General features: G+C 38.6%; 2 protein-coding genes and 1 long non-coding RNA gene across 4 annotated transcripts; 1 reads left to right on the forward strand and 2 right to left on the reverse strand.

Moving 5' to 3' along the window:
• Positions 1 to 221: 221 nt before the first annotated feature.
• On the reverse strand, positions 222 to 3,650 carry NUDT7 (nudix hydrolase 7). The gene is made up of 4 exons (XM_071756668.1): positions 3,519 to 3,650; positions 3,030 to 3,183; positions 1,913 to 2,071; positions 222 to 1,028 (listed from the first exon to the last, which is right to left on the reverse strand). Exons 1-4 carry the CDS (start codon positions 3,554 to 3,556, stop codon positions 645 to 647), a joined length of 735 nt encoding a protein of 244 aa, XP_071612769.1. The 5' UTR covers positions 3,557 to 3,650; the 3' UTR covers positions 222 to 644.
• A 180-nt stretch (positions 3,651 to 3,830) lies between these two features.
• Positions 3,831 to 9,656, forward strand: LOC139801974 (uncharacterized). Its single transcript, XR_011728439.1, has 3 exons — positions 3,831 to 4,049; positions 5,728 to 5,781; positions 9,109 to 9,656. It is a non-coding gene; the product is annotated as an uncharacterized lncRNA (long non-coding RNA).
• On the reverse strand, positions 4,823 to 12,678 carry LOC139801973 (hypoxanthine-guanine phosphoribosyltransferase-like). Of its 2 annotated transcripts, none has more exons than XM_071756670.1 (9): positions 12,529 to 12,678; positions 10,071 to 10,126; positions 9,410 to 9,593; positions 8,461 to 8,520; positions 7,917 to 7,934; positions 7,648 to 7,730; positions 6,789 to 6,835; positions 6,032 to 6,108; positions 4,823 to 5,095 (listed from the first exon to the last, which is right to left on the reverse strand). In XM_071756670.1, the coding sequence occupies exons 1-9, from the start codon at positions 12,544 to 12,546 to the stop codon at positions 5,048 to 5,050; spliced, it is 591 nt and encodes a 196-aa protein (XP_071612771.1). In that variant the 5' UTR covers positions 12,547 to 12,678; the 3' UTR covers positions 4,823 to 5,047. The 2 variants fall into 2 exon arrangements, with proteins under 2 accessions (XP_071612771.1, XP_071612770.1); XM_071756669.1 differs by having other exon boundaries at positions 10,071 to 10,177.
• Positions 12,679 to 13,879: the final 1,201 nt, after the last annotated feature.

The following is a 13,879-nucleotide window of genomic DNA, read 5'->3' on the forward strand; positions in this document are numbered from 1 at the left end:
GTGACAATTACCAGTTGGATTCTGCAGAGGACAGTTCCCAGTGTGCTGACTCCAGTACTGTTGCCTGTGTACTAAGTTTCCCATATTCTACAGAATTTCCTTGTGAGAATTGTTAAACTGAGCAAGGGCAAAAAGCCTCATTAAACTTCCCTCCACCAAGCCCAACCAAAACAAGACTCTGAAAGCACTTGTCATTTTTTGTATTTTTATTGTGCTTAGTAAAGACTGTATACAGTTTGTTGTCCATATGTCATATGGCACAAAGTAAGATACACAGCCCCATGAGTTCTCATACTGTAATTCAAAAAGGCAAGAATTAGATAAAATAGTATTATCTCATTATACAAAAGGCAAACCACAGAAAGCATCTTATATCACCCAAAACAAAGGCAGAAATTGAAACAGATCTTCCAAAATGGAATATTAAGTCAATCACATGCTTTTGGCAGCACTGTAACAAATTAAAAATTATATTAATCTAGTTAGGGCTTGTCAAATTAAACATGTAATTTAAAAATAAATTTTAGTAAGTTCCCAATTCAGAAGAAATTCAAGTGTGAAGCTCAAGCAAATAATAGGTACAAAGGGAATAAACAAAAACTTTTTTTCCCCCTTCAATATGAATTCAATACCAGACTAGTTTGTCATAGATTACTTTTCTTTCTTTCATTTAATGATGTGTATAAACTCATGAAGTTATTCTCAGAGGATGCAATTAAGTTGTCTAGATCATAGTCAACTTCAAAGGTAGGTCTCTTTCCAAAAATTACAAGAGCAAGGAATACAGCAAAGTGTGCAGTAAGTCCCCATATCTTGAATGACATTTTATGTTCATGGTCATCATATATAAAGCAGTGCAGCCGACCTGAGCCACCAGAGGGGGTTTTATAAGGCAACGTGTGGTAATTTCTGGGCTTGACAAAGTACTCCAGTGGCACAACAAAAACCTTACTCACTTCATGGGGATTAGGAGTGGCCTGGAATGTATCTTCTATAAATCCTACAACTGGTGTTACCAAGTGATTCATCTAAGAAGGAAAAAAAAACAAACAACAAAAAAAACCCACCCAAACACTATATTTGTACCAAGTGAAAGAATGTTCTTTATTTTAAAAACATTTCAGATGTTACAAAACTGTACAAGAAAGCTACAACATATTCTTAACTGTAATACAATTTGGTCCTTATAACAGCAATCTGATTTTAAATATATTTTAATCAACTTTAAATTTTCTATTTGTTAAACATAATTTTACTAATATTCTGTCCATCCTGTATAATTACACAGCAGTTAAAAAGGTTTGGCAATCTGCTACAGCAATAAAAGCATGAATGTTCTCTCACAAGTCTTACTTATTTACTTTGGTGAGTTCTGATTTAAATTAAAATTTTCTAGTTCACCTATGCTTCATCATATTCTGCATCTATTTTCCTAGGATAGTGAAATATTTCGCTATTAATAAAAAACCTGATAAAAGTATATTTAGTTATGAAACATACTTTTTAGAACTGCTCATTTATGGAAATGTCTATTTTAAATATAGTCCTTTCTTCAATATGGAGGAAATATCTATGAAAATAGTAGCTTGCATAAGGAAGACACCAAATAAATTGTGCTCCAGCCCCCTTATGATCTCTGTGGCCTTCTGCTAAACTCTTGCCAGTTTAGCACTGTCTCTCAGGTACTCCAGTGTGTCTGTCACTGGACATGACACCAAATGTGGTCTCACAAATACCAAACACATACCAAGAATCTCTTCCCTTCACTCTGCTGGCTAGACAGGCTCTGCACTTTAAGAAGCCATTGTTATTTGCAGTTACAGGTTTGGAAAGATCATTATCAGCCTTACAAAAGAAAAGAACTCAAGCTTATTTTCTTACAATATGCTGACTTACTCGGTTCATTGCTTACTTTATCAATTCCAGGCACAAGCCTACAGATGACTTCCACCTTCTCTGGCTGGAGTCCCACCTCTTCTTTAGCTTCTCGGAGAGCAGTAGCAATTTCATCTTTATCAATTGCTTCTCTTTTACCCCCTGGAAAACACACTTCTCCTGGTGATCTTCTCAACTAGAATGTAAAGAGGTACTACAGTTAAATATAACAAGTTCCATTAAATTTCTTCTTGAACCCACACAGGTACTTCTTCCCATTGCAGCATCACTTTATCTTTCAATTCAAAGAAGCTGGAAATGGTGTTTAGCAGGTTTCTGCAGGTCAGAAGAAACAGGCCTTATCAAGATGTACACAAGAAAAAGCTGGGCCTGTAACAAACTCATCCATAAACCCTCACTACCAGAAGTACACATATCACTTGTGTAGGGCTGTGTAATTCATACCATACATTCTGCTTTAATATTTAAATATTTCATCATCTTGCTTGCACAAGAGACTAACAAATTAATTTAGACATACAACTTGAATAGTGAGATCAAAATATTCAAGAGCAGTAACTTCTAAAATACAGGCTTAAATAACATACCTTTAAATACATTATAGTAATAGGCTTATGTGACAACGATCAGCAAAAAGGCCATTTACAATGTTAAGCAAGACTGTTATTGTTAAGCAAGACTCCCAAAACCTTCCATTATTAAACAACAAAAAACTAGACAAGTAAGTAATCTCTGAATACAGTTAACTGGGGGGAGACTGGAAAAAAAAAAAAGTTGTAAAAGGTGCTGGCATATGAGCTATGGGGGACTTTAGTTGTTATCTTTGCTTTCAAATATAAAAGTGAGAGAAGAGTAATATTACATGCAGATTGAAAAGTCACATTAACTTAAGCTGCACTATCAGTTTTCTTACTTAAGTCACAGGAAATGATATAAATATCATTTTGCGATCCAGAAATAATCTTTTCCTGTCTCGGGGGTCTGGGCATCTTGACATTTTTCTGCCATGTCAATACTCGAATCGTCGGTGTACCACAGTATCACCTTGTAGCCTTCTGCAGGCTACCGGGAGTGAGGAGCTCCCCTGGGAGCGATGTCACCGTAGCTCGGATGGGCCCAGGGGTGTCACCTACCTGCATGGACCTGAGGGTGAGCAGCAGGTGCAGCTGCCCGCCCCTCAGCAGCAGCGGCAGCAGGACGGAGGCTTTGCGCAGCGGCACGTGGGAGAATTTGTCCCCGACATCGAACTCCCTCAAGCGCACCCTGGCTTGCTCCTTCAGACTCTCTCTAGAAACAAACAAAAAGGAGCGACGCGATACCCGAGGAGCAGGAGGAAAAAAGGAGGAGAAGAGGAGGAGGAAGAGAAGGAGGAGGAGGAGAAGAAGAGGAGCAGGAGTTGTTTCCCACAGAGCTGAGCCCCAGAGCTGAGCCCCAGGGCCGCTGACACCCGCACGGTCCTTACCCCCCCACCGCCCCTGCTGACATCCCCCCCCGGCAGTGGGCACTGTAGACACAGCCTTCACCTCCCTCAGGTCCGGGAGGGTCCCTACAGTCGTCCCTTCTGGGTTTTCCCCGGAGCTGAAGGGTACGGCGGGACAGGAAGGAGCAGGGATAACCACTACCTTCCCAGCTCCTCCTCGCCTTCCGCAGACGCCATCATAAACACTCCCGGCTCCTGGAGGGACTTTACCCTCCCCGTCCGCCCCCTCTCTCACCCCCTGCTGACTGACGGCCGGACTGACCAATCAGCACGCGGGATCCCGGGCTCCGCCTTCCGATGGGCGGCGGCCACGCCACGCGACGGCTCCTCACGGGACAGCGGCGCGCGGCGTTCCCGCCTCTGGGCGGGCGTCGTTCGCTCCTGAGGCGATTGTGGCGGGCAGGGGAGAGAAAGCTGAGGGGAGAGGAGGGCTGAGGGGAGAGAATGGCTGAGGGGAGAGAATGGCTGAGGGGAAGGAATTGTTGAGGGGAAGAAATGGCTGGGGCATGCCGGGGACAGCTTGTTCGGGCGATGGTAGCTGCCAGCAATTCTGGCTCCAGCCGGGAGAACCAGAAACCCGCGAAGCGTCGTGTCCTGCCCTCAGAGGGTGGCAGCGAGCAGGTGGCGCTGGGCGCCATTATGTGCCGTTCCCGTTGCTTTCGGTAAGGGGTCTGTTCCTACAGGCACTGGAATTTCTTCTCACAGGTGCTCTAAGGGGCTGAGGACATGACGGATGTCAGCCTCCAGCCCTCGGGGGACTCTGGCAAGCGCCATTTTACGCCTGTCCAAGCGCTGGCACCTGTTGCTCAGGACTTCGAAGTCGAAGGACAGCAGCAGACCCCCTTGAAAACAGACTCGGCTCAGCACTCTAAATTCATGCGTGGAAAATAACCCAAGGTCTTAGAGCTTATTTTGATAATTTAGTACAGGTAGGAAACAGTTTATCAGGGATCACCTCAAGCTTGGGGCAGTTTTGGGGCAATCAAATTTAAACTTCCAGTTCTCATTAGAGGCACACAACTAAGAGAAGTGATTTCCTGTTATGGTGGTTTCTCATCCAGCCTTAGCAAGTAATAGTGTTACCTGAATTTCTAGTAACCCCTTAATGGTACAATCAACATAGGATCCCTTGCCTCAAAAAAATAGGAAATAATGTGTAAGAACTATTCTCTCTGTAGTTACCTTAATATTTACTTTTTTTCCATTGCATTAAGCTAAAGAAGCAAATCTTTTTTCCATCTGGTGCACATACAGTACAGTTGACTTAACCTCAAGTTTTTAGATGCTTATTTAGCCTATTTGTTACACGAAGCACATGTGTATATATTTACAAACACATAAAAATAACAGCAGTTTATAGATAATCGTGTAAAAACAATAGCAGTTTATAGATAATCACAATGTGTTACTTCATATAGTGCATTAAAAGCCAAATATCATTACATGCACATGTACAAATACTGGCTCTTTATGGCAAATGTTCTATTCAGGTTTCACTGAAACTTGAACAACTCATTCAGCTTTAAGCTGTTTTACATAGTCATTATAGGAAACAATACAGAATAGTATTTTAAAAAAAATGTTGCAGTTCCTCAGTGAAGAGTAAAATTCACTTACTCATCTACACTGATAGACATGCCATTGAACTGTTGTTTCAGAAGGGTGAGGTTATCAGGTCCTATATTTCTCTTTGGCTTTCTCTTTCAGAATGCAGATGTGCTAAAAAAAATAAAAGAAAAAGTTATAGAACTTTAGTACTTTAGTCAATCTTTATATTCAAAGAACATTCAAGAATGATTGTCAGTCATATTCCTAGCATTGTAAGAAAAGCACTAGAACAGTCATCCTTGTGAGTTTGGTTGCAAATTTACTACTTCAGTCAGTAAAACTGAGATCTTAATATTGCTTCGAACTCATATGCCACTCATAGATTTGTAGATTCAGAAGAGGTCACATTGTATCCTTCATATTGCTATGCAATAACATTGTATCCATTATGTGTCTTTAATAAGACAAACCAATTCTGCTAAGGAATTTTCTCAGGAAAAACTTTGCCACTTAGTTAGGTTTAAGAAAGTGCTTTTTTAAACTAAGGAGAGAAAAAAGAACAGCTCTTTCTATGAGTTATGCACTTTCCAAATCTGCTACTCAGTGCAGCTTAAGGAGATTGGAACAAAGGAAAAAAGATCTTGATGGACACGTTATACAGGGTAGGAAAAACCTTCACACACAGTCCATACAAAGCCATCTCAAAGCCTTGACTAGAAAAGAGCAACATAGGATTTCACTAAGGCAGACAAACATGAAATGAAAGCCAAATTACAAGTTACTTTCTTTTCAGATGGGGCCAGCAGATTGTATGCTGCCAACAATCCTGGAGACTTGTGAAGCAGACTGGAGAAGAAGTAAGGCATAAATAACTTTCATACATTTGCACTGAATTACCAGCTTGGCACATTGATAACGTTTTTGCCTGTTAAATGGCAGTTTCTTGTCAGATTTTAAATGTTCTTAATTGTTGTGAAGCTCCTAGTGTAAGGTAATATTCTTGCTGCTTACCTGTGGTAACAGTCATATATATATTTATATATATATGTGTATATATATATATATATATATATAAGAAACAGTGGAAGCACACGTGTATGTACTTACATTTAGATCTCTGAAGTATTCGTTATAATCAAGAGCATAGCCAACCACAAATTTATCTGGAATTTCAAAGCCTATATCTGTAAGAAAAATGCAATTCTTTTTATACTTGGGTGGTGTAAATAGCTTTTAACTACACAGTTTGCATTTAACACATGCTTGAGCTATTTAAGAGTAACACCAAACACATCATCTTGCCTTCAAGTTACTTGGCGTGCTTATTTAGGCACCAGAGCAATAAATGGATAACAGAGGTTAGAATAGATACCATCTCTATCAGTAATACAATTAAAAGGTTAAAACAATGTATTTTAAGAGCAAAATAAGTATTTTATACCTGCTTTAAACCTCTATCCAGGATGAGATTTTACTTCTGTAAAAGTAGATGCTCTGGGACTCAGCAGGCATTGTGTTTGAAAACAAGGTAGGTTTAATGTAGAGTTGAAAAAACTGACTTGTAGGGTCAAAGCCCAAACAATACAATGTTAAGATTTTATTCTGTACCTGGTAACAAATAGGCAAACCTACACTCAGACTAATTGAGAAAAACAAATAAACAAAAAAAAAAACCCCAAAGCAAAACAAAACAATTCATAATCATGATATTTCAGCATGGAATAGGTCATCAGTTTACATTTTAATGTGTTTTCCCCCATGCCTCTTGGCCTTCCTGAAACTTACATGGTGGTTTTCAGACTTACTACCTGAAGATAAATTAACAGATTTTATTTCAGACAACCAGAAAAAACTCAGTGCTTACAGTCTGGTCTGTAGCCTGAAGTTCGATCTGTCCTTTTCACAAGGAGGCTGTAAGGCAAAGCAGAAAATGTTATGTTTTTAAAAGCAGGTCTTCCTCTAAGCTGTATAATTCCCTTCTCTTACAATCATTCATTAAATTAACACAATGAGATTATCATAATAGAAAGAAATAGTGTATAGCCTTATGGTTGAGGAAGAAGTGAAGGTTCTGATCTAGGTTCATTCTAAAGGTCCAAATGACTCTATCTCTTTACATTTAGATATTTTCAGTTCTGTGTCCCAAATAATTATATTTTTGTGTAGTAGCATATCAGCAAACTGGGATAGCACAGTCAGGTAAGCAAGTTCTAGTGGCATGTAAAGAGTTTAGTGAGGAGGGAAGGAGAAGAACACAAGTTGTGCAATGTCACTAAGATTTCTTTCACAGTCATTCCCATTTTTGCTTTTCCTGTGCACTTCTGAAGAAACTGAGAACCTCCTGGACAGTCACCAGGAGGAGCATAGCTGCTACATGCAACTTTAAGTGTTTTCTTAAAGCATTATGATTACAGAGACAAGGATAACCTCCCCTCACACACACACACACAAAAAACCCAAAAAAAAACAAAAACAAAAACACCAAAAAAACCCCCCAAAAAAGCAAGCAAAAAACCAAAATAAAAACGTTTTAGAGATCATTTAAAAGAGGATCTAGAATGCCACTTGCAGTCATCTTGCAAGTGCTGACAAACTATGAATACCTTTACTTTGTCTTCCCCCAGACATCAAACCAAACACCCACCAGCACATACTGACAATTCACCTAAATTATTTTGCTTTATCTTCTTTTTACAATACATTAGTAAGTGGACATATTATACCTTACAACTTTTACCATCTTTGGTTCATTGTCTTTTAGTTTTGAAAGTAGTGCTTTCATTGTTCTACCAGTCTCAATAATGTCCTGAAAGAGATTAAGAAATGCATTATCCTCCAAGTCTGAATGAAAAGCCAGATGTTAGTGGTTTAATTTAAAGCATATAAACCAGTTGGTAGCATAATTGTTTTATATGCAATAAGTATTAACTTGCAAAATGGGAAGAAAAAAGTCCATGTTGTTCCCTCCTCCCACACTCCAGTCTTTACTTACCTCTACTACTAGCACATTCTGGAAAAGACCATGTAGGGAGAGAAAGAAAAGAAAATGTTTACATGGTAACATTCATCGAATTACAGAGCTGGGAAAAGTTTGCACTGCAAACTTCAGTTACAACTAAGTTTCAATTTATTTTCAAAAGATCTTGTCACTTAACTCCTTACTTTATTTTAGTGTTCTTTGAAGAGTCTTTCTGTAAGTATTTATGGAAGCATGAAATACTCTGATAAACCCACCGATGTCAGGTTTTGTATCTTATTCTATGTATATTGGTAACTTTCTAAAGCCATAAGGCATGAGTCAATTTAAGATGGTTCATTTCTGTGGGCTGTGAGATAAATGTCTAGGAGGACCTTTACAAGCATTCAGTACTGATCATGTTAAGTTTCTACTGACATCAGTGGGAATTACTGTTTCAAAACACTAAACCAGTGTTAATTGGCTGTAAATATGTAGTATCAAAATCTTAAAGATGGACTTCCTTGAAGATACACAGGAACTGTTCTTTGCCATAAAAGCTGAAGATGCTAATTCATACCTTCCCATTTAGTGTAGACAGTTCCTCACCAACAATACTGATTTGTTCTGTATCTGAATCCTAGGAGAAGAAAGAAGAGAGTGAACTCATGTAAAACATTCTCAAAAACATTATATGTGTATGAATTGTCTGCTACTCTTGCTACTGACCCGTCAAATGACACTTGTAACTTCACACAACACTCCTGTGGTAAAAGAACTTTTAAGTAGCAGAGAGCAAGAGGGGAGTGTGAAGGATCAGTGCAGACAGGTGTTTGTATGGAACAGGAGTACATCTGTATTTGGAATAGATACTATTGTCTTCAACTCTTTTTGCTACCACAGATTTGTTTTAGAATTCCATGAAAAAATTATAGGATATTGTAAACTGTTATATTTAGCGTGGAATTAAGTTTGATCACTGCACAGAACTCTAGCCTTCTAATATGGGAAAAGAGAAAACTGGGGAAAAAAGTAGCGTAAGTCAGTGCTTTACAGTAGTTGGCTCAGACCAGCTACGATTGGTTTGGGCAAAAGATACCTGTTCCCAACCACACAGATTATGAAAACAAGTAAAACAAGTCTCTCCAATATGATCTACAGGAATAACAAATAATCCAGAGGGAAAATAGCGCTGACACTAAGGTCTTCTGATACTCCTTCCCACCAGAGGGTGCTGTGGTAAAGACAGAGTAGAACCTGTACGGATGCTTTGGGCTGGAGAGAAAGTCGTTGGAGACCTGACCATGGCTTGTGTCATGTTGAGCGTTCTGTCTGTGCATTCCAGGGAACAAACGATATCTATCTAGTTGTTGGGGCAGGCTGGTAAATCATTTGCATTTCCGTATGTAATAAACTGAGTAGCCTTGAACAGGCTCTATGCATAAACTCAATAAACTCAATTTCTGTGGAGCTTTCATGTAAACTACCAGTATTAAGAATGTCAGTGAATTTAAAAAAAAGTTGCTTACACAGTAGCTTTTTATTCTAACAAAATCCACAGTGATAAGTACAGATTTATCACCATTTTGGTTTAGTGCTTTTATATGGTCCAGCAAATCAGCAAAGAATTTATAGCCTCCTTTAAGGACACAGAGTGCAACAATGTGATGGCTTCCCATATCTTGCATGATATCTCGAGCTAAACGTTCTGTCCTGTCAGGAAAAACAAACAAACATAAACACATCCTGTAAAGTGTTCTGTATATCGGGTATTGATTTTTGTTTATATATTTTTTTAAACCATATATTAGGTAATGTCCAAGGTAAAATTCTGATCTTGCTGTTAGACTTTTATAATCAGCAAATTGTGACCACATTAAGGCATAGGAAAATTAGTGAATATTTACAGTTCACAAGATGATGACTACTTCACTTGACATACTGTCAAGTCTAAACTATGCAGGACAGGACAGCTTAGAGGTATTTGAGATAACATGGAAACTTAACTGGGGTTGTACAGGAATCCTGTCCTTAAAGCTCCTCTTGTATTGAACTCCAGAACACAAGTGTTACAGCAGCAGGGTTTCCATATATCTCATGAGTTATGCAGGGTAGGGCATCAGTCTTTTCATTTGGAGGGAAATGGATCATCAGCATCACTATCATTACTCTTTGTTGATTACCTCATACCTGTCCAGGATGAGTCCATGAGGAATGAAGACTCTTTCTAAATCTTCTTCATAATGCTTAGGAATGCAAAATAGATTTTTGTTATAGCCGCTTTCTTCATCTCTTATCTGCAAGTCAAGGGAAATAGCTTTAAGAGTAAAGACAGAACCACACTGGAAAAAACTTTCCGGTCTCTGATAACACAGAGAAAGACTCCTCCCCCCTCAGTAGTATATCAGAATTTAAAAAAAATCTGAAAGTGTTCAGTTCATAATCTGGTAAATCAGGAGCTAGTACACTCGTCTGAGATGTGAATGGATGGATAACTACTTTGTCCTGGTCTTCACAAGAGGAATTCTCAGTCATCATCAGCTCATAAGAAAACCCCAAACCAACAACAATCTCCTTCCCCTTTCTACACCCCATTTCCTCTTCTGCAGACCACAGTAACTTGATTGTTCGGCAGACAAGCAAAAATTAAAAGTTAAGGCAAATAGATTGGGATTACAGCTTCAACTCCAGTCAGCATGCTACACTACCTTGCCCATTGTTTTCCATTGTGTGAAAGAGAAAACTCTGTCTCCTAAGTGTGAATTCACAACTGAACTTTTGACAGAGGTAAGCACATACCTCGGCTGACTCAGAGGACAGGAGACATGACTTACTCCAAAGGAATGGCTTTGAGATAATATTTGGAAGAGGAGAGCTGCAGAGGGTGCCCATAAGTGAGAAGGAGAGACCTGCTGACCTGCAGCTCAGCTTGTTGTTCTGTTTGCTGCACTAGCAGATACTGCTAACAGAACTAACTGTATTCTGCAGGTGCTGCAAGTTGATAGGCCTTGATGTTCCAAGTTAGATTTATGCAGTTGAACACGGTTGTGCCAGCAGTACTATTTTGCCTGGTTTAGTTACTATTTTCTTTGTGGCTGAAGTCAGCAAAATGAAAGCTTAGCTGAAGGGTTGTTTCCAAATTAAGTATGTTTGTGCCTTATTAATCTTGGAAGAGATACTGGCAGTTACCCAGGTATCAGCTGCAGATGAGGTTGGACAGTAGCATCCATGAGCAGACTTCAATGCAGTGCAGAACTGCTTATTGTTGTTTGGGTGTCATATTAATCCAGTTAGCCAGTTTAAAATGGGCTAATTTCTGCCTGTGTCAGGTTGCTATTGGTGACAGACAGTACGCATACTGGATGTGGGATTCTGTCAACAAGAAGCAGTGATGCTAGGACATAGAAGCATTGGTCAAAGCTAAAAAAACAGTGTTTATTTTAGACTACTGGAATATATAAGCATAATTTTCATTTGGAATACAGAAAAAGAACCATTAAGGATAGCCACTGACATGAAAAACAGTTTAAAAAGTGCTGCAGCATGGGGTTTTTTTCTGTTGTTTGGAGTTTACTGGGTTTTTTGTGGTTTTTTCTCTCCGAGATCCCCATCTGTATTGCATTCTGCTTAACTGCAACTTAAATGCAGTGACTATACTACCTGCAACTTAGGAAGTTTTTGTTTTACCCCCTCGTGATACTGATTGCCCTATTTAATAGCCTAATTCAGCTTTCATCTGAAGCCTCAATTTCAGCTTGCTTTTAACAGGAAGTTAAAGTTCAGCTTTGTAGCCAATGAAATTATCTTTCTGCTGCATTTGCTGAGAGGCATCACAAGCGTTTCAGCTCAAGGGAAAGATTAGCTTTGTCCTTGTTAATGTAACTGTTGAATAAAGCTTATCTTACAGGTGTGCACAGTGATTACTGCTTATAGTACTCCAGCAGTGCAATTTAGTACTTTTTATTTGGTTAACAACTACGCTCATTTAGACTGTCTTATGCAAAGAACATCCATTACATTTATATAATAATTTTTGCTGTGTGTGAAGCATTTTTAAGGTCTACTGCTAGGTTCATGAACAGAGCTGTAAGGATTGCATCAGTTTGAGCACGACATCACCATAGCAACATGCTGCATATACCTTAGAGGCTCATAAAGCATTTGTATTATGACAAGTGATAAATAATACAGCAACATTCCATCCAAGCAATCTACTAAACTGTCACAAAAAGTCATTAAATCAAGAGCTTATAACTCAAAGAATTAGTTGTTTAATTTAGATTCAGTTTCATCTGTTGTTCATTTACTGATGTAGGTTTCTGAGTTTAAGGGGGGGAACAAAATTAACTACAACAATTATGTGCAATAAAGAGATTCATACATAAGTATTTTTTCATCATCACCAAATGAAAGAAAATTAATATAGGTATATTAAAGTCAAATAAATAATGTTATAAGTTTGTGAAAGAATTGAGTAAATGAAGATGTCTCTTCTGAAAGCCACATTTTCTCCTGAGTAAATATAAGAAACAAGGCCTTCCATCACTTGATATTTCTAATGTTCTTCTGTTTTTTCTGGAGCCAACCTCTCCCCCACATCCAAGTCTCCCTTCAGTCAAACAACCAAAGATTCATTATGCTTTCTTACCTGCAGTCCGTGAGCCATGATCTTACTTTGAACTATGCTATCAGAGAATAAGTTGGTGTTATTACTGCAGTTTGTCTTGTTCTATTTTCATCTTGCAGTCAGATCACGACCTGCTTCTAAAAGGACAAAATTGCCATCCTTCCTACAGGAAGAATTACTTATACTAATGCACTGACATCACAATCCCGGGTTCTTACTTAATCAGATTAACCAGAAATAAAATGGGCATTAGCCCTGCTTCAACCAATCAGAGCAAAGACATGGGGTACGAGGGAGATGCAAAAAGGAAGCACATGAGTCAAATTGGTAAGGAGGACCAGGTAGGGTAGTGGGGTTTTTAACTAAAACCACAAATTGTATTTGGTTGTAGCACATGGTAATTCAGTTGTACATGTGTAGAAGGTAATTTTATATACCAGTTTCTTACAAAATATTTGCACATTTGCTGTGATAAAGTCACGTCTGGATTTTTTAAATGTCTCATGCTAACTTGCTGTGAAAAAAAAAAAATCAGTATTTTAATAAACAAAGCCATATTGGATGACTTGAAGCAGAAGTCTGCAGCTGTTGAGACATGGTGAACCCTGTCTGACATTCTTCCAGGTCATCCTTTCATAAAATGAAGGGGCAATAGTTCCAGTAACATGCTCCATCTCATTTAAAATCAAATCACATTGACATGCATTCTGATGTAATTATTTTAGTGTACCAAACTGCACTATTATCTGGGATTAACATGAAAGTCTTAGATTTCTAAAAATTAATCCTACTAACAAAATAAGTTAAATCCAGCTTGCATACAGCATATTACAGAATGATCTTCCCAGACTGGATATATTTTATTAATTCAACTAGTAGAATGTTTTGGGTTTTTTTGTTAAGGACATGTTAATGAAAAAAAGATTTTTCCTGTTTCTTTGATGCAGTGCCGTGCTCCCTTTTCCAGCCTCAGAATCCCTGGAGCTGTAGTCTTTGTGGCTCTCTGAACCCTAAACCCAATGGTACTGGAATTTCTTGGGCTGAGGTCTCCAGCACTGTGGGCAGCCCAGATTAGAAAGGGCTAAGTGAGCCCAGTGCTGTGCTCCCCTTGACATGCCCCTTCAGAACAGTGCCAACTTCATAACTGAAATAGTCCCGTAAGAGAAACTGTGTGTGGCACCTTCTGAGAAATGTGAGATAATACAGGCAAAGGGAAATTTCCAAAGGAACGGGAATAAAAGAAAATATCCAACAAGTAATTTATATGGTGACCAATTTTTCTGGCAGTGTTAAATGTCACTTGTCACATTGCATGACATTAATTTTATATTAATTTTCCATTATTTTCTTCAGTGCTAATTTGAAGGTAGTA

Source organism: Heliangelus exortis, chromosome 13 (assembly GCF_036169615.1).
Source record: "Heliangelus exortis chromosome 13, bHelExo1.hap1, whole genome shotgun sequence".
NCBI lineage: Eukaryota > Metazoa > Chordata > Aves > Apodiformes > Trochilidae > Heliangelus > Heliangelus exortis.

Excerpts from the sequence above, each read along its gene's own strand:
- NUDT7 (XM_071756668.1), bottom strand. The coding sequence starts at position 3,556 with ATGATGGCGTCTGCGGAAGGCGAGGAGGAGCTGGGAAG. Across the intron at positions 3,184-3,518 it reads GGCGAGGAGGAGCTGGGAAG|AGAGAGTCTGAAGGAGCAAG; the intron begins GTAGTGGTTATC and ends GTTTGTTTCTAG. Across the intron at positions 1,029-1,912 it reads TTGTGCCTGGAATTGATAAA|ATGAATCACTTGGTAACACC; the intron begins GTAAGCAATGAA and ends TTTCCTTCTTAG.
- LOC139801973 (XM_071756669.1), bottom strand. Across the intron at positions 8,521-9,409 it reads TTAGAATAAAAAGCTACTGT|GATTCAGATACAGAACAAAT; the intron begins GTAAGCAACTTT and ends TTCTTCTCCTAG. Across the intron at positions 6,836-7,647 it reads AAGATGGTAAAAGTTGTAAG|CCTCCTTGTGAAAAGGACAG; the intron begins GTATAATATGTC and ends TTTGCCTTACAG.